Genomic DNA, 22270 nt, shown 5'->3' with positions numbered 1-22270 from the left:
CTCATGAGTAGATCACTGTGTAATCTCTTAAATGTCTGCAGAGTTGTCATAAGTCTCCCTTTTGTTTCTTCTTGCCTTAAAGCATTTCCTCTGTTTACATCCAAAAAAAAAAAAAAACACAGTCACAGAATATCTATTTAATTCAGGTGCTGAACATCAATATCCTTAAGGCAGATGTTCCAGATTGATGTAATTTTTCATTTTTACTCCGTGTAAACTACAAAACTATCCTGGATCGAACACAAGTAGGGCAAATTCTGCTTTACCTTAGGTGGACAAGCAAGGAATGTTAAGTCAACATTTTTTCTGGATCCAGCTAAGTATAATTTCCCCCTTTAAGTCATGGCTACCTAGGAAAGATGATGTAGTTATGAGGGTTCTCCATAACTCACTAACATAACAGGATAATATAACTACAATACGTCTAATGACATTAGCACACAACTAACGAAATTTAGTCATGTTGAGTATAATTCTACAATTAATTAAAAATATCAGGCTTTTGCTTGTCTGCATGGTGAACGCATCACCATCTGACCAGGAATGCAGTATTACTGGAGACTTCAGTTTAGGCCACACATACTCAAGAAAATTCTACAAAGCTGATGAAGTACTAGTAAGAAGATAATGAACACAAGCTGAACTTGCTGGGCTTGGAATTGCTAGTTTTATACTACATAATCTCTGTTTAGAGGCAAGAAAGTTTAGAGTAACATTCTTCTCACCTCTTCAGATGAGATTTAGATAGTCTATTCACTTAAATATTTGGCTTCTTTTCATATTAGGAGCAGAAGTGAAAATGGGCAACTGTTAGAATATATAAACAATAATCAAACAATAAAGAGTATTAAACAGTATTGAGTATTTAGATTATTCACCAAGTTAGATGTTAAGAAATCTGTTTAGCCTCTATAGTTAATACCTGAAGAAAGTGAAAGGTTTCCAGATATTTTCATCAGTGAAAGAGACTAAAAAAGTTGTACCTGCTCCTCTTCTGCAAGTAATCATGACAGCAATTAACAGGGGAGAACGTTTTATAATTTGTATTAAAACTTGATACAGTCAATTTAACTGTTTAACTTAAACTGTGCATCTCACTTTATCCATTATTATTATTGGAATTATATTGTAAAATAAGTAATTGCTCATTTATCCAGTAAATGAACTTTCAAGATACAGACAGTATTTTTGAAAGTGAAACTAAAGGCAACAGGCAGACATTTGTTGAAAAGGAGAAGAAAACATGCATAGGCATGCTTGGTGTAGCTGTCACACCTAAATTTAAAGTCTCAAAATTGACCACCAGGAAAGCTCTTTAACTGTTTGCCTCAGTTATCTTTCTCTAGCTCTCAGGTGCGAAGTCACAAGGTGAGAGGAAGTAATGTGCTAAAGAACATTAATCCTGTGAAGACAATCAAAATGGACATTAAGAAACTGATGACACTGGCAAGCAGCTCACAAAACATCCACAGAAGTGTAAGCAGTCACTAATTGAAAAAGCATCGCATATCCTACGAGTATTTTGAGAAGGCTGAACATTCAGTGCAAGAATTGGAATTGCAAACTAAATTTCAGTTTCTATATTGTGTATGCATTCTTTCATGCAAGCCTCAAATTATTATTGAGATGCTAGCACATCACTGGTAACAGTAGTAGTTGCCTTAAATGGTGAATAATGAATATACACCTAAATAACAGTTGGTTTCTACCAATTGCCTCAGTTTAGTTATCAGAAAACATTTATTGGTGCATTTTAATAGGGAACACAAATTTATCACTAGAGATGTTTCTCAGCAATGAAGTTAATTGATGGGTTAAAGGTAGCTGTTGTAAATAATCACAAAGTCACTTGACAGAAGGCTAGGAAGTTACAAAAGAAAAAGGGAAGAGGGGCCAAGAGGCACTCTCATTTGAAAATCATTTCCTGTAGTAAAAAATATGCAAGAAATAACTTAAAAGAGCTTGAAATCAGGAAAATTCTAACTTCCTTTACATAGCTGAACTCTTGAGGAGATGACCTGTTTGACTGGCATTATGTTCAAGTTAGTTTCTAGATTTAAATTTCATAATTTTTAAGTGTGCATAAGTAAATAGTAAAAACTTTCATATATATAAATAACAATAGTCTTCAAAACTAATGTAAGAGTTGATGGTGATAAAATAAAACATGTGAAATCAAAGCCTCAGTTGAGGAGACTCTTGAAAGGCTGAGCACCACCAATGGGTAGAGAAGCTACAGAAAATACCCTAGCTAGGCCTGCCTGGACCTGTTCTGACTCTTGAGCGCAAGCCCATTCGGATGCAGTGGGTGGATGTCCATAAAGATGTCTGATGAACTGACAAAAGTGGTGACATCAGCAGCATGAACCATCACTCTTTTAATGTTTTGAGGCTGCCAAGTCAAGAATCTATTTCAGGTCTATGAATATCGGTAGAAATTGTACTTATATCCTGGAAGTACCTTCAAAGTGCTGTACGTTCAATCCAAGAAATCTATGACAAACTTAATCAAATTTCATTTTCTACATAGCATGTGTACTCTCATATATTCTCGTTAGACTAAAATTCTTGCTGCGACTAACATAGCTCTGGCAATGCAGGCAGCTGACTTAAATGGCTGCACTGCATTGCTATATGCATCTTCCTAGAGCCAATCTGTGACAAGCAAGAATTTCATCCCCCATGTAGCCCTCAAAAAGTGGGAAAACAGTGTCTAAACTCTTAATTACCTCATTGCTTAGGATTACTACTGCAATTTTCTCTACATTTATATACTCTGTTCTTAAAACAGCTCATTTCTCAGAACAGAAAGCTGTAAATCTGAGCTATCCAAGGTTTTCTGGCATCTATATATTTTAAAATAAGATTATTAAACTGCTTTATTAAAAAAAAAAAAAGCTTTAATCTACTCAGTAAGTTGCCTTTTTGCAACTCTCACCACGAGTCTAGAAATAGGATGCTGCTTTTCACTTCTGTAGATAACTCCTAGTTGCTCCTGGGAGACAGTACCATTACTTTTCAGCAACTCTCATCTAGAAGTTAGGAGTCTGTGGACTCAAGTAACAACTCTAAAGCTAAAAAGCAGCATAGTACAGGAATTCGAATACTGACATTATCCAGTTTCAAGTGGTCACAAGGTTTATGAGGTTGTAATTTGTGCTGTGTACAACAGTTCTGTGGTACTGCTTGAATTGGAATTATGTTGTTTTAAAGTACAACCTTCAAATTCCAATTGAAAATAATAGCAACTACCAAGCTGAATTAACTACTAAAGGTGATCTTAATCTTATCATAAAAGTAGAAACAGTACTGAAAAAAAAAAAAAAAAAAAAAAAAGACAAATTCTCAGCACTACGTTGAGATTGAGATTTCTGGTGAACCTGTAGAGAAAGATGGCCGCTTGTTAATTACTGCCTCCCTCCTAAGCCCTGAGAATCTAAGGAAAATAACTTCTGAAGACAGCATCTTGCAATTTAGAGAGCTTTCTCAACAAAACTTTTAATTTAAAATTGTGAAAATTGTATTAAGTGCTGAAAACTGTAAGATGGATTAACATGATCCTATTCAATATAATGTTTGAATGTAAGAACTCACATACCAGATTTTTTTTTGAACACAGTAAAGTATGTGCATAATAAGATATATTTTGTAATAGAGCAATTTTACATCTTAGAGCCTAGCAGAGGGGAATGTATTGAATTCCAAGGGAGCACTGAATAGCTGTTTTTTTGGGGGGTGGTTGTTTTTTTTTTTTTTTTTTTTTTTTTTTTTTTTTTTTTTTTTGTAGTGAAGCAATTTGACACTAATCAGATTCAAAATTGCTATAGTATAATATCTAACAGAATTGAAATTTAAGACCAGTTTTTCTCATGAATTATGGCTGTAAGAGAAAATACTACCTGTAAGATCTCTGCAATGTTTCCACATGTCACTGAGAAACTTGAAGTGATGAGGTATTATCTTAGAAAGCAGCACATAATATTTGTTTTCTTCCCAATTCAACTGCTGATAGTTGAACACAGAAGAAAAATCCTCTGAACCTTTGTGTGCTTAAGTTCTTTATCAGTTAAATCCAGGCTTAAAGTCACACATTCTGAGGATGATGGTTAATTTTTACAGAATCATAGAAAAATTGACATTGGAAGGGACCTCTGGAAATCATCTAGTCCAATCCCTGTGCCCAGGGGGATTGCTCTAGCATAACCTAGAGCACATTGAACAGAATTGTGTCCAGGAGACTCCACAACACGTCTGGGCAGCCTGTTCCAGTGCTACGTCACTCTCACAGGGAAAGAAGTTTTTCTTTATATTCAGGTGGAACTCCCTCTGTTTCACTTTGTGCCCATTGCCTCTTGTCCTGTCACACAGCACCAAGGAAGAGAGTCTGGTCCCATCCCCTTGACACCCTCCCTTAAGGTATTTGTAGACATTGTTAAGATCCCTGGTCTTGTCTTCTCTATGCTAAACAGGCCTAGCTCTCGCAGCCATTCCTCGTAGGGCAGATGCTCCAGCCCTCTGATCATCCTCGTAGCCCTATGCTGGACTCTCCCCAGTAGCTCCATGTCTCTCTTGTCCTGGGGAGCCCAGGACTGGACACAATACTCGAGATGAGGCCTCCCCAGGGCTGAGGAGAGGGGCAGGATCACCTCCCTCCACCTGCTGGCAACACTCTTCCCAGTGCACCTCAGGATGTCATTGGCCTTCTTGGTCACAAGGGCACATTGCTGGCTCATGGTCAACTTGTCATCCACCAGCACTCCCAGGTCCTTCTCTGCAGAGCTGCTCTCCAGAAGGTCAGGCCCCAGCCCGTACTGGTGCCTAGAGTTATTTCTCCCTACATGCAGGGCTCTGCACTTGCCCTTGCTGAACCTCAGGAGGTTCCTCTCCGCCCAGGTCTCCAGCCTGTCCAGGTCTCCCTGAATGGCAGCACAGCCCTCAGGTGTGTCAGCCACTGCTCCCAGCTTGGTATCATCAGCAACTTGCTGAGCAGGCACTCTGTCCCTTCATCCAGGTCACTGATGAAGAAGTTGCACAAGATGGGACCCAGTGCTGATCCCAGGGGACACTGCAAGCTACAGGCCTCCAACTAGACTGCGCCACTGCAGACAACCCTCTGAGCTCTGCCTTTCAGCTAGTTCTCAATCCAGCTCACTGTCCACCTGTCTAACCCACACTTCCTGAGCTTCACTCGAAAGATGTTATGGGAGACAGTGTCAAAAGCCTTGCTGAAGTCAAGGCAGACAACATCCACAACATCTCCCCTCATTTACCCAGCCAGTCATTCCATCATGGAAGGCTACCAGATTGGATAAGCATGATTTCCCATAGCAAATCCATGCTGACTACTCCTAATCACCTCAATAATTGGGAACTTCTAGCTTACTTCAAAAAAAGAAGAAAACCTAATATATTGGAGAGGAAATGAGGGGGAACAGAAGAGTGACTCTCATATTATTTCCACAAGCAGCAGGTGAAAAACTTGACCGAACTTCCTTTCTGGCAACAAAATCTTGCTGTAGGAAAAGACTTAAGTACATTATAAATGCTGTTCCAGTCAGTTTAAAAAAATATATATGCAAACACATATATACACACACACACACGTGTGTGCATAAATAGATATAAAATCACTGTAGTTTACACTTGCTTAAGGTAACATGAGACTATTTTAATTCATCAAATACATTTAAGTGATATACTATCTAATTAGTACCAGATTTACTTAAAAACAATGTTTCTTTGAAAGAAAGATAGTTCTAAAGTATTTTTAGAACTCACGTCTTCCATAATGCTATCTTTTAGCAAATAATGAATTAAAAGTCTTAGGCTATTTATTACTTTTTCTATAATCTTTATCTGCAAAGTAGCTGAATGGGAGTTGGCTATGAAACTGTGCTTTCCTTTTTAAAGGTTTGTATTTTCTCTTTCCTTGAAATATAAGAGCCAATTTCAGCAGGTGCTAACAGTTACTGTCCAGTCAGTATGTTTTGCTCCCTAGACACATCTATCACAGGGATGTCCATAATTGACATTCCTTCAAGTTCTCCCCATAGATTTGATAACCCCTTAGAGACAAGCCAGACAAGATAAAAAGGATGAGACATCTTTCTGGCCTCAAGGTTGATCTGTTTGGAGGAATCACTATTAAGCAACAACAAACATACTTACCTTCTGTGTTTTGCCCAACACGGTCAGAGCACAGAACCCACATAGGATTTCTGTATATATACTGATGTTCCAAGTAAGTCTTTCAAAAAAGCTAAACAGATAATTTATTTGTTGTTATTTACAGATAATACAAGTTATGGAAGTTGGAGTATTAAGTGTGAAAGTTAGAAAAAAAAAAAAAGCAGCAAGACGCTAGATTTGCCACAGATGCTTAGAATAAGAAAGGCATAGTATACTAAGTGATAAATTGCACTTTTACCAGTGCAGTTTCAGACTGCAGCAAACTCACAACTATGCATTGAACAGTTGTCTACTCCTGAAGTGCTAAAAGCACATAGCAATTTGTTAAAAATATAAAACATGTAGTATTAAAACTTATGGATAACAAAAGTGACATTCTCCTCGTGTTAAGTATTGGCAATATCTGACTGCAACCAAAATCATTTTAAAAAAATGATTTTCAATTATTTAGTTTAGGCACAGAAACTGTAGTACTCCTAGAACTGCTTAACTAATATTACACATTCTGTTCTTCCCCCAGGAGTTCTTTGTAACACTACTCACAAAGTCATTCTGATTTTAATATTTTCAGAATGGCAACCAGTAGAAGAACCTATACCATGACTATATCAAACTTTTAGAATAAAATTTGAAAGTCATGCCAGACTGAATTTTTTTAAGAGGCACTGAAATATGCTAGCTCATAGAAAGACTGGAAAAATTGTGGGTGGAGGGGGGTGATGGAAAGAAACCAAAACCAGAAAGCAGTCTTCTAAAAAGCAAGTATTTTCCATTGAGTAATGTAAAATATGCTAGTAGGACACTAACCAAGTAACTAAAGGTCTTGTTACTATATGAAAGACATGTTCTCTTACAACTTTTTCTTTCATATTAATGAATATCCTGTCACAGATTGAAAATACATTTATTAAAGATTATGAAATACTGTTTACCCCAAAACTATAATATATAATAAAAATTAAAATTTCAATTATGCCCTATTGGCATAGTCAAAGTCGGAGAGATACAATTTATTTTAAATGTGCAATTATTCTGACTTGGTATCAAATTAGAACAGGCTACTTTAAATTAAGCTTCACTACAGCAAGAGAAGAGGAAAAATTAAATAGAACTATCACTTATTCCTCAATCTTTAAGTAACTTAATTTGAAAAACACTAGGGAAAAAAGGACAGTCCTTGTGATACTAGTATATAGCCTTACACTTTCAAAATGGTCTCACCTATTTCTAACTACAGTTTTCAGTATTTGGATTTTGAAGGTCTGCTGTGATTACGTGGAAAATATTGCCACGTTTCCCAGTTGGAAACTACTCATCTTTGAATCACCCAGTCAGTAGAATCCCCTTAAAAAAAAAAAAAGTGCACTAACTCATGTGCAAAGGGAGAGGGCCTTGCCTCAGTCAAAAAGTCTGAAGAAATAAATAAGTCTCAGTACACTTTCCTCTGCAGTTCTTGATAGAAGGAAAATAAACGGTGGGAACTATTACTTTATGCCTTAATATTGCTTGTATTTCCCCCTTCTTTCATGTTACAGGTAAAGAGCAAGAAACTCAAGGTTTCAGGAATAAGTATATTCTTCCCATCGATAACTAACATTCTGGGAAGTATGTACTGGGTGAAGAAAACAAATCACATTTGGAAAAGATTGGCTGTACTTCCTCACAAATGTTTCCTTTCCTTCTTCCCTTTCCTCTTCCCAATGGTACTCTAACACTAAGCCTTACATACCTCTGCATCATAATTTCTGCCTAGATTAATCTTTGACTCAGCCTTCTTTCTCTTTTAGAAATTGACCTGAACTGCTACTTCTGAAGAGCAACTTCAAGGCAGGGGGCAGGGTGGGGAGCAACAAAACAGTTGTTAGAGGTACTTCTTTCTGGCTTAAAACAGAAGATACAGGAATGAAGTGTTAGAGGGAACAATAAATTAGTATGGAGACTTCAAAATAGATATATCCTCTTTTTGTGGGTGTAACTAAAAAAGGACTGCACAAGAAGACTTGAGGAAGTGAAGCAAACAGAGCAACTTATCTAGTTTTTTTTTTTTTTTCTTTTTTTGTAGCGAGGAACTGGAAGCTCCTTTGACAAGAACAGGCCTAAAATGATCTGTATTCAGAGGTTTTAGACCTTGAAAAACTTCCCATGTTCACTGATTTTCTAGGCCATGATCCTCCAGAGTACATTCTGGACCTGCTAGCAACAGTAGTGAAAAAGTTACAAGTATATGCATGTATATTTACTCAATTTAATTAATATTTACATGTTTTCATCAAATACTTTAACTCAATTTACATTTTAAGTGATTATTTTTGGCATACATCAAAATTCTCCATTATAATTCAAAATCTAGAAAAATTAGTGTGGTTCTCTTTAGGCTGTCTTTTAAGCAGAAAATGTATGCCAGCAGACCTTACAATTCTGAATCCAAATGTAGATATATAAAAAAACCACAGAATTTGTCAATAGTATTTATTTACTTACTTACTATATTGGTTGTAAACTGTAGTTTTAACAAATCTATCCTGAAACAGCTATAAATCTGGCCATTCTCCAAGTCCTCTACAGTTATTACACAAGCACCAAAAAAAACCCTACAGTTCATGTGTTTTTCATGCATTCAATTTTTACAAAACAGCTGATTTTCATATGTACATACTTCTGCAGGAAAAAAAAACACATCTATATATGAAACTGTAGATAACTTAAAAATAGAATCATTAAGACTTAAGTTAATATTGATGCTCTTTCAGCTGGTATAAGCAAGTTGCTGAATCTCTGCCACGCTTAAGCAGCACAATAATATTGGGGTTTAAGGTTTATTTTACTACACCAATATTTACGTGCTGCTAGGGCGGAACAAGTATCACAACTCTTCTATTCATCCACATGTCAGGAACACAATTTATTAACAGAAAAATTTGTGTAAGTAGTATCTTCAACTGTTTCTCTTCCTTAAATTTCTAAAGCAGCAAATAATGATTCGCATCTTTACCAGACCATGCAAACCATGATGTGCTGCTAGAGTACTTTAAGGCCTCAAATACAAGATTCAAAACCAAGACAGTATTTTTCATAACTAGAAATACATTTTTTCTTAAAATTCCTTTCATTCATACACCTACCTGTAAAATTAAGAATCTGTTATGGTCCAGATCAATTCCATGGCTTCGAAGAAGAATACCAACATCTTTGAATGTCTTTTTCTTTCCATTGATATGATAGACAGAAGAGTTATCTCTGTAAGCAGTTCTAGACACACAGAAATTGCTGTTAGGAATTACTTCATAATCATCTCCTTCCTGTTTTAAGGAAAAACAAAGCCAGAAAAAACAATTAGCATATCACAGATTTATTTCATATTTCACAATTAAGCATAGAAATGCTATATGTTCAGGTTTTAAGTCAACCACACTCTAGGGTCCAGCAGAAATGAGAACTCTCTTAAAGCTGTATACCTTACAAAAATAAATAAATAAATAAATAAATTTGAGAATTGGATTAAAAACACTTCAAATTATTTAAAGTGAGTGGCATTTAATGCCTTCGCCATCTCCAATACAAGCTATTGCTTTAAAAATATCTAACTTATTCTCTTCAACACTGTTTCACAGTACGAAAGAAAAGGCCTACTTCAAATTCAAAGTGGCTGTGCTATTCTAACCTTTCAATTTTAGATTAGGAAGTACTGAATGACTTAACTACTGTCTGCATTTTTAAACACATTTTTCTTCCCTTATGGTAGGAAAAGAAGTTACTTTTAACTGAATAGTTCTAAAGAGAAACTGTAAAAGATATAAACGCAAAGCATTAAAAATGTGACAAATGTGACATCATCAGCTTCAAAAGCTCTTAGACCTACCTGAAATGTGGTAACTAAAATAAAGCTGGTACTATAATTTAAAATATTAAAATTGATGCATGCTTCTTGTAAAGAGTTGAATTGGCCTACCACTTTTCCAAATTAACCCCCAAGAGCATAATGAACCTGGTATCTAGTATACTCAGAAGTTGTATCATATCATAAAGTTAGACCCTAGGTATTAATATAAAGTCAAATGAAAACCCAAAGTAAATTTAATAATTATTGGATTTGCTTAATCTAAATACAAAAAAAGTGTAGAGGTGAGTATATGTAAATCAAGTCCAAAAAAAAATCTGACTTAATTTGGGGAGGGGGGTGTCAAAAATTAAAGATATTGTCATTTTATTAACAAAAAGTCTTGAAACTCAATACATTTCCTCCTTTTTTAGCTAACTCTAAACTCAACATTTTAAACTTCAGCCAAAATAATTGTGAACAAAAATTAAATATTTAAAGAAAAAAATGCTTGCACTGTAATCACAATAAATCAACAAAGTTGTACAGCAGTTTCTACAAGTACATGAAATGACAAGCAAAATGAGTATTTCTGATTTGCCAACACTTCATTTCTTTCAAACAAAATATCATGTTTAAAAAAAATTTGGTGATAAGAGGTGAGGTCTAGAATTTTTGATTAAAAATCCACTTTAAAAATTGCAGATATTTCATGGCATAGAAAGTGTAAAGTTCCAGATTCATTTTACCTTTTTCTAAGCTTACATTTAAATAGCTTAAAATATTTTTAATTGACTTAAAAGGTTCTGCTTAAACAGTTTTTATTTCTTAATCTATATTACACATACTATAAATTTAAGAACATGTACACTTGTATATTTACAAAAGGTATTCCTGAATTCTTTTTTAATCCCTAAACCTCATACATTTGAGATAAAACAGAAAAGACAGAATTCTAAAAGATTTCTTGTGACAATAATTATTTTATATTTCGAAAAAGTTTTAATATACATGTACCAGTTATTGGTCCTGTAGAAAACAGAAAAGAATCCCTACTAATATTTTAAGAACTACACCACTTGACAGAGGAAGCTTCAAGCTAATTAACACTAAATTGATGCTTTACATCAAAAGTAAAGTATTCATACTATGAAGTTTTCTCCAGTTTGAATTAAAATAATAAAATGTTACTTTCCTATCATTAAAAAAGAAAAGCCTCTACTGTTCTGAACAGAAGAATACATACCTTGTCAATGATCTTTTGGAAGTGGACTTCTACAGAACAGCTCTGGATGTCCGTATGTTCATCAGAATTATGGATCAGCACAGATAGTTTTTTGGATCTGATTTTTTGTGCCCGATACCCGAACACAAAAAGCATTGAATCAATGACATTGGATTTTCCACTGCCATTTGGCCCAATAATACATGAAAAACGCTGTATAATAGAAGAAAAAAGTGACATTTACATTGAAATAGATCCTAGCCAGTGTGCACCACCAATTTCATTTCTGGAAAGCTTAAAATACAATTATTTCTAGCACAAGAAACTGCAGACTATTTGATAGCTTAGTTTTTACTGCAAAAGGTAAAGCAGTACAATTCATCAAAAAAAAAAACCACACAACAGAACACTTCAACTTAGCTCAGCTTTATGAATTTTAAATTGTAAACTCAAAGCAGTATCGCATTTAGCAAGTATATTCACAAAGAAAGTTTCACGATTAGCCACTTAAGTCTCCCGTGGGCCCTAAAAAAAAATTTTTTTCAGAACCCCTGAAAATTCTCCAGAAAAAAAAGTTATACTTTTTAAAGATTTACTGATAAATTAGAGTTGCATAGTATCATAAAGTTACTCTTAAATGTTTTCTGTGCTGTCCAATAATTAAACTACAGAATATCACTACAAAATAATTCTCAAACAAATATTTTTCACTTAATTTGTGGTAAGCTTAGGAAAAAATATAGTAAGGAATACTAACACACAACAAAGTCTTACCTCCATCTAGAAAATACTTAAAATAAAAGATACCTTATGAAAAGGTCCTAAAGTTTGCTCCCCTGCATAGGATTTGAAGTTCTGGTTTACAATATGAGTTATCATGAGACGAGGAGCACCAGCTTCATTGGTCATTGCTGGTGGTGGGGGAGGAGAGATGCTACTCAAAATCTCTTCTAAACTTCGATTATCAAGTACCTCATTTGAGGCTGCTAAAAGACATCCAAAATAAACAGAAAGGAAAAGAAGACTGTAAGCTCTCAATGACTAGGCATCTTCTAAAATGTTTAATTCAAAAGCTAACATTATTTCTACACAAATCAAATCTATACTTTTGTCTGAAATTATCAAAATGACCTGGAGTTAAAATTCTTCTTGCTATGAACTGAATCTTTCAGAAGTAGATAGCTAAAAATGCCCCATCGATTCACTAGTGGGTTTGTTCTTTCATTATGTAATTCTTATTCTAACACTCTTGAATAGGCACTCTGCAATTACAATAGCTACAACCGTCACAATAAGCCTACAAATCCAAAACAGGCAAAGTCTTTCTAATTAATAAGTGCAAAGCCACATTTCAAGTGTGCTCACAAGTCACTGCAAGATTTGGGGATCGCTGCACAATGCTCTGAAAGCTGTAATGACAGCACAGCTACTCTGCAAAGACAGGAAGTTTGTTACGAAAACAAACTGGCCCCCTGGATATCAGCTAGTTACAAGCAAAGCAGCTTTGCAGCACTTACTAGCAACTTTTCTTCAAAGAGACAGTAGTTTGTCACTCATTTCAACATATTAAATCTATTTGTCAAATACCTTGCTTTAATACTTGCATATCTGGCTACCTAAAAATACACTAACTTCTGTTTTTCCAGGTATTTTCAGCAAAAACTCAACTCAAAAAATAAAAATTAAAAATTAAAAAATACAGCTTCATGAAAAAGAAAGTCAAATCATTTTAAGAGTTAAGTAAATAAACTTGAAATGTATTCAATTCCAAGAAACCCCATAGCCTTGGGTGCGTATAAATTCGAAAAATCCTTCTGTTGTACCACAGTCTTAAGTACAATGTTACAGATCAGGAATATGAAATACAAGATGTATTAGAATAAAGTCTAACAACTGCTTTTGCACTTGTACTAAAGTACCAGACCAAACACTTTAACTCTTTGCAAGCCCTCTTTACCATTTTAAAAGCAGTTTAAACCTGCCAATAGTCAAGGCTTTCAGTATTCCTTTCTAGAAGGGAAAGAGCAGACTATCTGGAATAGTTTGTAAATCCAACACAACACCATTGCTCCACAGGCACTAATGTCAAGTTTACACACCTTCAGAATCATAAGATATGAACCCACCTTGTGTAGGTACTTCATCAAGCTGTCCATCACCCTTTTTGTCCACATCCACGTCACTGGTGGAATCTTCTAAGGGCTCTCTCCCTTTCTCCTGGACTGCTGTAGAGGTTTTGGTGCTCTTGCTTGGCATGATTTCTGTCCCCTTCAATTCCAAGCAATCAAACTACTGAACGGATCTATCTCCTTTGCTAACACAAACAAGAAAACCCCGTGATCTAAGCATTGAGCTGTAATCCCGTGAGGAATATACCTATATGAATGTCCAGATGTTTGACTAATTTAGAAACCAAAGTCTAGATTATTTTGAAGACAAAACTCTGAATTTGAAACAAAAACTAAAGCTTAGCCTCATAATGAGAGGTTTGAAACCATTCCCCCCTAATCGATGGACTTACCCTAATCCGTAGAAACGGCATGAATCTACCTACTGAAAACCTATACAGCCACATTCAACGCCGTTACTACGCTCAGAGAAAGCAACTGTGATGCTGGGGGCAAAAGAGTTAAAGACACATTTGCAGTAACAAACTGAGTAGCCATATGGCTATATCCTTCTGGAAGCAGGCTTTACATACACCTTTCATATGTGACACATTTTATTTTCAACACTCCATGTCAATCATTACGAAAAAAAAAGCATAATTTAAGTAAAGTCTCACTCTGAGGTAGTTTAGATCAATACCCTCACTTTGCAAAATATAACACAACCACTACTGTTAGCGTTCAACATTTAACAGAGTAAGTGAAACAAAATACCTTAATCTAGTTCTGATGTTAAAGTTATCTGATCAAGAACGAAACATTACAAAAGTCCATCAGCTGGCACTTAAATACAGCTCCCCAAGAAACAGAAAGCAACCGATGATTAGAAGCAAGGCAAGATAACTGCAGGAGGGAAACTCTCCCCAAAGAGTTTAAAATGCAGCAAGTGGCGAATTCAGTTTGGAGAAAAACAGACATGAGAAAGTTTACTTCTCACAAGATAAAAAAAACTGACGTGGTTAGAAAGTCATCTTACAATTGGTGCCAATCATTTGACGTTTTCAGACCTACCCCCAACCCACACTCTCATGAGAGTCCTTCATTTGGGACAATGGGGGAGGGGGAGAAATGAGAGAGAGAACTCATTTTAAGGCAATTTGAGTCTATGTCCCTGTTGAGAAGTGTTCCGCAATGGCTGTCTCAGACAATTACAGTCTCTCAAAGTACCAGATTTCTTTTCCAAAGCTTCTCCACTCAGAGTTGTGCAATAGAGACCTATTTACCTTACTAGCCCCTTTCCCCCACATATACCAACAAAGTGAACAAGCACAGCTACTTGACTTTAACTTTTAAATCGGGATAGATCAATTGCTACAGACTCTAATAAACTTAACATATTCGTGTCCAGCCCCTCCTCCAAGTCAACTCAGAGGTGTTTGTTAAAAGCATCTCCCAATGATCTCCTGCCAAGAGCCGTTTTTGTTGAGGGCTTGGTGAAAAGCGAGTCAGAGACAGGCAGAAAGACTTCCTTATTAAAAGCTGTTCAAATTTGATAGTGATAACCGATATCAGTGAAAAACTTTTCTTTTAATCAGACAATCGTTTAAGGAATCCTACAGCACCTTTGTCACGATCTTTTTAACTCTTCAAGGATTTTGACTTAGCTTTCACGCTTCAAGCATAAAAGGAATAAGCAAAGCTAGTTATGGAAGGGTCCTTGCTTTGTAAGCAGATTAAAATCGGGCCTCTGTATTTCGGCGCACGGAAAACATATTACTAGAGTAAAACATATTACTTCGCTTTAAAAGGTTGGTCCCCGATTAGCGGGCCCCATAGGTCCATAAGGGGAAACCTCCCTTTTTTCCGACCTTCTCTCTTCCCCCGGCTCCTCGCACGCATCTGCCGACACCCGCGGGGTCAGAAACGCCGGGCGCTGCGCCCTACTGGCGGGAGGCAGGGAGGGAAAGAGGAACGGCGAGCGGGCACCCAGCGGCCGGTGCCCCTCTGCAAGGGCCCTCCGCAGGGCTGTGCTGGGGGAAGGGGCTGCCGCCGCCTTTTGCCCGCTCAGGGCGGGGTGGAGGAAGAGGAAGAATAAGGCACGGAGTAAGGAGCCCGCCACCACCCTCTGCACGGAGAAACTTGCCGCTTGCTCCGGGCAGGTTTTCCCCGTCGGCGCCCCCCGCTGCTCCGCTCACGGCGAAGGACCCCCCCCCCCCCCTTCTCCTCCTCCTCCCCGCACGGACTCCACCTGCCCTCCGGCAAACTGCCGGCAGCTCTGCTCGAAAGCCCCGCCGCGCAAAGCCGCTCCGGCTGCCCCCACCGAGTTGCGCGCCGAGGTGGTACCTACGAGGGCGAGCAGCGCCCGGCCGCGGCTGTGGCCAAGCGGCAGCGGCGGCAGCAGCGATCCCGGCTCCCGCCGCGGCTTGGCGGCTTCCACACTCGAAAATGGCGCCCAAACGGCAAACTCGAACCGAAATTCGTTAGAAAGGCGCGGGGCATGCTGGGAAGGGAGGGGGCCGGCCTCCCGCGGGTTTGAACGCGGGGAGGAGGAGAAGAAAAGCCCCGCTCCCGCCGCCATCTTGTTTTCCGTTACTGCGCGGACGGGGGAGAGAAGGGGGGGGCGGATTATATAAAATAAAAATAAATTCATTTGCTTTGGGAGAAGCGGTCTCTGCAGGGCAGCCACGTTGATTTCTTTTTTTTTGGGGGGGGGGGGGGCGGGGAGTGCGTGCGCCTGTCCCGTGCGGAAGGGGCTTATTTTAATTTATATAGAAATAGGTCAGGGGGCGGTGCTGGGTTGCCGGGTAACGGGTGGAAAGAGGTGATGGGGAGCGGAACCGCGGCGTGAAGGCACTGCTTTTAAAAAACGTGTAAGAAATAAGAAATAAAAACAGCGCACGCTCCTGAAGCAGAATTAATTAACAGGCGGCGCGGTGACGCCATTGAGTCGTGTCACCTAGCTTGGGGAGGGCTCGTGAGGTGGCGGTGGGACGAGGAGGAGGAGGAGGAGGGAGGAAGAAGTCTCGCGGGAAGTAGCTATAGAGACCGAGCAGCTTGGCGGCGGCACTGCCGGGGAGGGAGGGGGGACGCGGGAGACGCTTCTGCGGCGCTGGCGCCGCGGCTGCGGAGTGCGGCAGCCGTTGGGGTGCGGTTGCCGCCGCGCCGCTCCCTCCCGTCCGCCGCCACAGGTAAAATGCGGCGGGAGGGGATCGGCGGCGGCGGAAGGGTCTGACTCAGGGTCGCGGGCGGGGAAGGGGCTGCGTCGGGGAGCGCCCCACAGCCCGTCCCCAGACAGGCTCCTCGGGGAGGCCGGTGAACCCGCGCGTGGGGCGGCTGCCTTGGGGCAGCGCCACAGTGTGTGCGCGGGCAACGGGCAGCAGCGAGAGCGCCAAGGGCCCGCGTTGTCTCTGCGGCGCCCGCGTGTGTGGCAAAACCCTAAAAAAAAAAAAAAGAAAAAAAAAGAAAAAAAAGAAAAAACAGTTCCCCCCCCGCTTGGGTGCAGGTGGCGTGGAGAGAACCGCAGCATCGCCCTGGCATGAGCCGCCTCTGTGCCCTGGACAGCTCGCTGCACCCCGAGGAAGCACCATGTATGTCCTCCTCTTCCTCCCCCAGGCTGGTTTTTGTTTTCTGTTTTTTTTTTCCCCTTCCTATTCTCTCCCCCTACCCTGTGCTTGCACAGTCTTGCTCAATCTCCTGCCTCGCTCACGCTACTCCTTTCTCTGACCCTTAACTTCGCATGGAGCTGCTCCGGAGCGGAGGAGAGCGCGAGATGAGGAAACGTGGGATGGTGGTGATGTGAACAAGTGGGACGAGATGGAATTTGCGGCTGAGGGAAGTTGAGCCAAACTCCTTGTTTCGGAGGTAGAGCGGCTTACTGCCTCCAGCTCAGCCTCCTCCTTACCGCAGCAGCTTCTTGATGCTTCCAGTAGAGGCTTTCGGCTGATGTGCTAGCGTTACCAGCTCATGTTGGACTCCTGGCCGAGCTGTGATGTCGAGGGCGTATACTGAGTAACTGCTCTGAAATGATTTACCTGTTGGTGTAAGATCTGTGCATCCAGATCGATGAGAAATACTCTCTTAAGCCGGAGCGATACCTATGTTAAACTGAAGAAGGCATATTTTAGTGCTGTTTTGCTCCGTATTTTCTCTTTGCTGTATACAATCTTACAGTTATGTTTGTGGATTTTTTTTTTTTTTTAATTTTCCTTTCTAGAATTCGTGATGTAGACACTAGCCCCATAAATGATGGGTGGAAAATCTTGTAGCATATGCTGAACAGCGATGCTGGTGCTGAAGAACACCAACCATTACCACCCTCTAGAAATCAGAGACATGATTGAAAGGCCACATAATTCCACATAGCTGTGGCTGACAGGGAAAGATCATCATTTGGTCACAGCAGGATTATTTTGAGAGTATGGCTCTTTTCTCTAAATTTTCTTGTAATGCACTGTTCAGGTATGAATCGATTCAAAAAGTTTGTGATTTCAGGCTTTCCACGGCTACCTTCATGACTGACTGTAAGCATAAAAGGACTTCAGTGTTTTTACCTATAATGCTTCAGCAAAATACTGCTGACATTAGTTGTTCTTTAACTTACTTGGTGTGTTTATAGTAAGCAGTCAGATCTGTGTGTGATTGTGTACTGTACAAGGATAATTCCCTTAAATTCAGGTCCATTTTGGTGACTGTTTTGCCACAGTACTAATCTAATATTACTTACTTCAAAACTTTTTAATTTCTGTATTGGTATCTTCCTTTTTAATTTTGAGTACTTACATGTGTGCTTGTTTTATTTTAATAGAGTTATATCATACCCAGAACATCTTTTTTAATGCTCCATCTGAACAACCGAAATGAGACTGAAGACTTCACTTTTAAAGGAACCGAAACATATCCTTTCTCTCAGAATGAACCTTAGTACAACATATTAAATCTTCATAGCCTTTTTACTAGAAAGGATTTCCTTACATCCTAAATGTCAGAGTAAAATATTTGTAAATTATATGTGGCTTTCTTTTTTTTTTTAACCTGTTTAAAATGTTTTAAAGACAACATTTCTGGAGATACTGAACACTCCCATTGCAATACCCAGCAATAACTCAGCCTCATATATAAACTGCTGACATAAGCTAATTTGGATGACAGTTGAGTGGTTTGCACTTGTCTTGTGCACCAAGACCCCTTTAGAGGTATAACCCAATGTTTGAATAAAAATGTATTGTAATAAGAATGGTATTTTTACATGATACGGTTTCAGTCTGCTTTTCTATTTTATATGGAATTTCTGCTAGCTCTTCTAACACAAAACAGTGAAGAAAGAATGAAAGCTCATGTTGTCTTTATAGGAAACATTCTATGTAATATTCCTAAAATAATCTTCCTGTACTGTACCTTCAGTTTTGTACAGCCTAGATGAAGTATTTTTTACTTCTAATAACCAAAACTTCCTTAATTTAATTATACATAAGGAATTAGTTAGCTGTGTGGGATGGACTACAGCTGATGAGCTGTATTCTTGCAGTGATGATCACCAGATTATGAAGTGGAACCTGTTAACTAGTGAGACTACTCAAGTGGTGAAACTTCCAGATGATATTTATCCCATAGATCTTCATTGGTTTCCCAGAAGTGTAGGTGGAAAGAAGCAGTCCTATGCAGAGAGCTTTGTTCTTACAAGTTCTGATGGTAAGTCAATTAGAAGTGTTTATCAATTCATGCCACTTTGTGATTATGTCACTCAATACCTGAAAAATTACCTGCAATTCAATGATCAGCAGTAAAGCAAGTTCAGATACCTATAGACCAGTTGCACTGATGTAAAGTGAATAGCTGTTGCAAAATTCATACATCATTATTATGATTTTCCCCAGTATAACATTATCAAATATCTGTGAGCAGATATATCATTTTTTTCTACATAGGGTCATATTCTGCCATTGGGTAGCTCTTATTTTAGCTCAGTTGGTTAGAGCATGGTGCTGCTAATGCCAAGGTCACGGGTTCAATCCCGGTACGGGGCTACGCAGAGGGCTGGAGTAGATGATCTCCAGAGGTCCCTTCCAACCTTACCATTCTATGATTCTATGGTGTATAATAAAATCTGAAAAGTATGCTTACCCTTCTGTGATTCTTATTTCACATTTTTCTAGTTCATAAACTAGTAGCTTTAAATATCTACATAGATACCGAATTGAAAATGACCAAATTAGTGAGACTGATTTTAAACATCATGGTTAAGCAATTTATCCCTTTTCCAGCTAATAGTGACCAAAATGAGACCAACATACCTTATCTCCCTTGTGGAGTCCTGAAGCTCTTTCTAAAGCATCTAGTCCTGGATGTTGTCAGGGATAGAGGACTAGACTGTATGTTCAGCATGTCCAGTGTACAGCTATTTGTCCAGTATACTAATATACTAATGCTAGACTATATGTTCTAATACAGTAGTTCTTGGCTTCCTGTGTATGTGTTTGTGGGAGCAAGAAGATCTGGTGGATTGCTTTTATTTTTACATTTTCCTCCCCAAAGAGACTAAATATCAAATTTGATTGACTTACAAAGTTTCATTCCTACGTGAAGGCGTGTATACATTTATCTGTAATTCAGTTAAGAAATCTTAGCTAACTGGTTTCATTCTTGTTTTATGTTTATTGTGAAAGACTCCATACAATTCAGATCAGTGTTTGTCTCCTTTCTTCTTAGTACTGTATCTTAAAACAATGTTCCATGCCATCAGGAACTTCCTGTGTATGTTTCTCCTTCCTTTCCTTTCCTCATCCGTTTTCTTCTTTAATTAAGGAAAAACACTTGGACTCTTTTCTTCTTGATTTAATTCTGTTTGAACAAAATATGAAAAACAACTATAAAAAACCCATTTCTACCCCCTTTTTATTTTTCTTACCCAAGGCTCACAAAGTGGCAACTCAAGATGAGTTTTCCTGTTCATACTAGTTTTGAAACCTGAAAGAGTTTGATCCTTTCTGAAATCTGCTGTTTTACATTGATCATCATATAAAAAGTTATGTTAGAATAAAAGCACTAGTAAGAAACAAGCCTGCGGTATGATCCGGTACTGCTTGCCTGACAATCCACAGGCAAGAGCCTGCTGATGGGAATGGCATATTAGTTAATGAATGATTTCTGATACTTCCATGTGTTACGTCCGGATACTTGACATAGAAGTGATTTGGAAGAGCTCAGTGACTTGCTTGTTGAAGTTGGAGAATCCTTACACAGACCCTAACTTCTTATGCCTGTGTGTTTTATTTAGTTGAAAATGCTGTGGAAGTTTTCGGAGTAAGTCAGTTAAACTAGCTTGCTGAGAGGTAATAAATATGTGCCACAGAGAAGTAGATAGCATATCAACACACTAAGCTTAGCTGATGTTCTTTTGTCAAAGGTCAAAGATTTTGGTGGTAAAGATGCGTTTCCACACAGATAGTGATGGGGCTTTCTCAGTAATGAATTGAAAGCAATGTCCTGCTGTAAATCTCTGCCATTTTGGGGGGCAGAACAGTGAGAATCATGATCAATTGCTGAAGAAAGTTTCCATCAGGATAATAGTGGCCATCTGCCTGTGACCCATTGATAGTTTTCATGGGGACCTCTCGATGTTTTTAATGGGATGGTGAATGTTTCCCAGCTAACCTCTGCTCATGTTTTGGCTAGAGCCCTGCATTTGTAGGTCTAGCATGTTTTCATTGGTGAACAGGACTTATTGTAGGCTTTTGGCTAGCTTCACTGTGAGCTTGATTGGGAACAGAAGGTTTGTTAGCCACATTAGCAGTCTAGAGCTGAAGCTTTTAGCATGATTTTCTGTATAGATGGAGGGATATAGTATGTATTTGAAGAAGGTAGGAAAAATTCTTTCTTTGAATGAAACTTTGGCTTTTTCACTAACTGTTGGCAAAAGTTGCACTTAAAAATTAGGAAGGCTGTGGAGGCCAAGATTTCTTCAAGGTATTCTGTACTTCCCAAGGAATAAATGCACTAAACTCATGGAACAAAAGCAGGACATCTTTTGGCTGGTGTCAGAAGGTTGGCTCCCTACAGATTCCTAGATACATGTGGGGAGGGAAGATGAGGAGAGAAGTTTGACTAAGTAGGATCATAACTTTTGCAATACCTCATGCTGAATTTTACTGTGGATTTTAGGCAGCTGGGGCTAATGAGATACTACTTGTAGAGCTCTTAAAGTGGAAATTGAAAGGAAGATTCATTTGTATCAATTAATATTAGCATGTACGTATAGTTTTATGCTATTTCTTTTGTGTTACCTAAACAAAGACATTGCTCAGAATGTCAGTCATTAATTGATGTTAACTGAGTTGAGTTCTATCCTTGAGCATGAGCTTTTTTTTCATTTTCTTTCCAGAGTGATACACATAGGATGAAGGGGTTTCTATAACTCGGCGTGTGCTCTAATTCCCAGGGTTTTTTTCTCCTTTCTTTTTTTTCTCAGAGGTTTCACATTTGTGTTTGTAATACCTGGGTTTTTGTAAATTTCTGAATTGTGTGTGTAAACAGTGAACATGACAACTGTACTGAGTTAGATGTCACTAAGATATGTTAAGAAAATAAATCATATTCATAGATGTGTTGAGACAGGTTGATAGTCTGATCTTTTTGCTTTTGAGTGCTCAAATTAGAATGTCATGGAAGCTGCGCATTCTGAAACCCTTTTATTCAATCTGTGTGTGAAACCTAATGTAAATTTTAGATAAGATTATCCGTTCTGAAGTATAATGTCTAGTAGGTGTGAATGCTTACTCTTCTGAAACTGGATTAAGTGAAACAGAAAAAAAGAGCTATAATTTAGGAATAAGGATTCATGAATAACACCACACACAAGTAGGTCCCAGAATCTTGTCACAGATTCATTAGGACTTGTGCAAGGCTATCAATTAACTGTTAGAAGTTAATTTAAGT

General features: G+C 38.5%; 2 protein-coding genes across 4 annotated transcripts in view; one reads left to right on the top strand and one right to left on the bottom strand.

Moving 5' to 3' along the window:
- Positions 1 to 14137, bottom strand: part of SMC4 (structural maintenance of chromosomes 4) — a 37809-nt gene extending 23672 nt beyond the window's left edge. Inside the window, exons 1-5 of the mRNA XM_062582699.1 lie at positions 14114 to 14137; positions 13358 to 13545; positions 12039 to 12217; positions 11253 to 11444; positions 9312 to 9488 (exon numbers count right to left, since the gene is read on the bottom strand). Coding sequence (XP_062438683.1) covers positions 9312 to 9488; positions 11253 to 11444; positions 12039 to 12217; positions 13358 to 13487 — 678 coding nt within the window. The 5' untranslated portion in view covers positions 13488 to 13545; positions 14114 to 14137. The remainder of the gene's footprint in view (positions 1 to 9311; positions 9489 to 11252; positions 11445 to 12038; positions 12218 to 13357; positions 13546 to 14113) is intronic.
- A 1984-nt stretch (positions 14138 to 16121) lies between these two features.
- IFT80 (intraflagellar transport 80) overlaps positions 16122 to 22270 on the top strand; it is a 62686-nt gene continuing 56537 nt past the window's right edge. For 2 of the 3 annotated variants that reach the window (XM_062582519.1, XM_062582522.1), the window contains exons 1-4: positions 16394 to 16527; positions 16842 to 16926; positions 18144 to 18235; positions 18809 to 19027. In XM_062582519.1, coding sequence (XP_062438503.1) covers positions 18196 to 18235; positions 18809 to 19027 — 259 coding nt within the window. In that variant the 5' untranslated portion in view covers positions 16394 to 16527; positions 16842 to 16926; positions 18144 to 18195. Of the gene's footprint in view, positions 16210 to 16393; positions 16528 to 16841; positions 16927 to 18143; positions 18236 to 18808; positions 19028 to 22270 lie in introns of those variants that run through there. The other variant, XM_062582520.1, reaches the window with a different exon arrangement.

The sequence above is a fragment of the Rhea pennata genome, chromosome 9 (assembly GCF_028389875.1).
Source record: "Rhea pennata isolate bPtePen1 chromosome 9, bPtePen1.pri, whole genome shotgun sequence".
Classification (NCBI taxonomy): domain Eukaryota; kingdom Metazoa; phylum Chordata; class Aves; order Rheiformes; family Rheidae; genus Rhea; species Rhea pennata.
The sequence above is the reverse complement of the archived record's forward strand: the minus strand, read 5'-3'. Positions and strand labels throughout refer to the sequence as shown.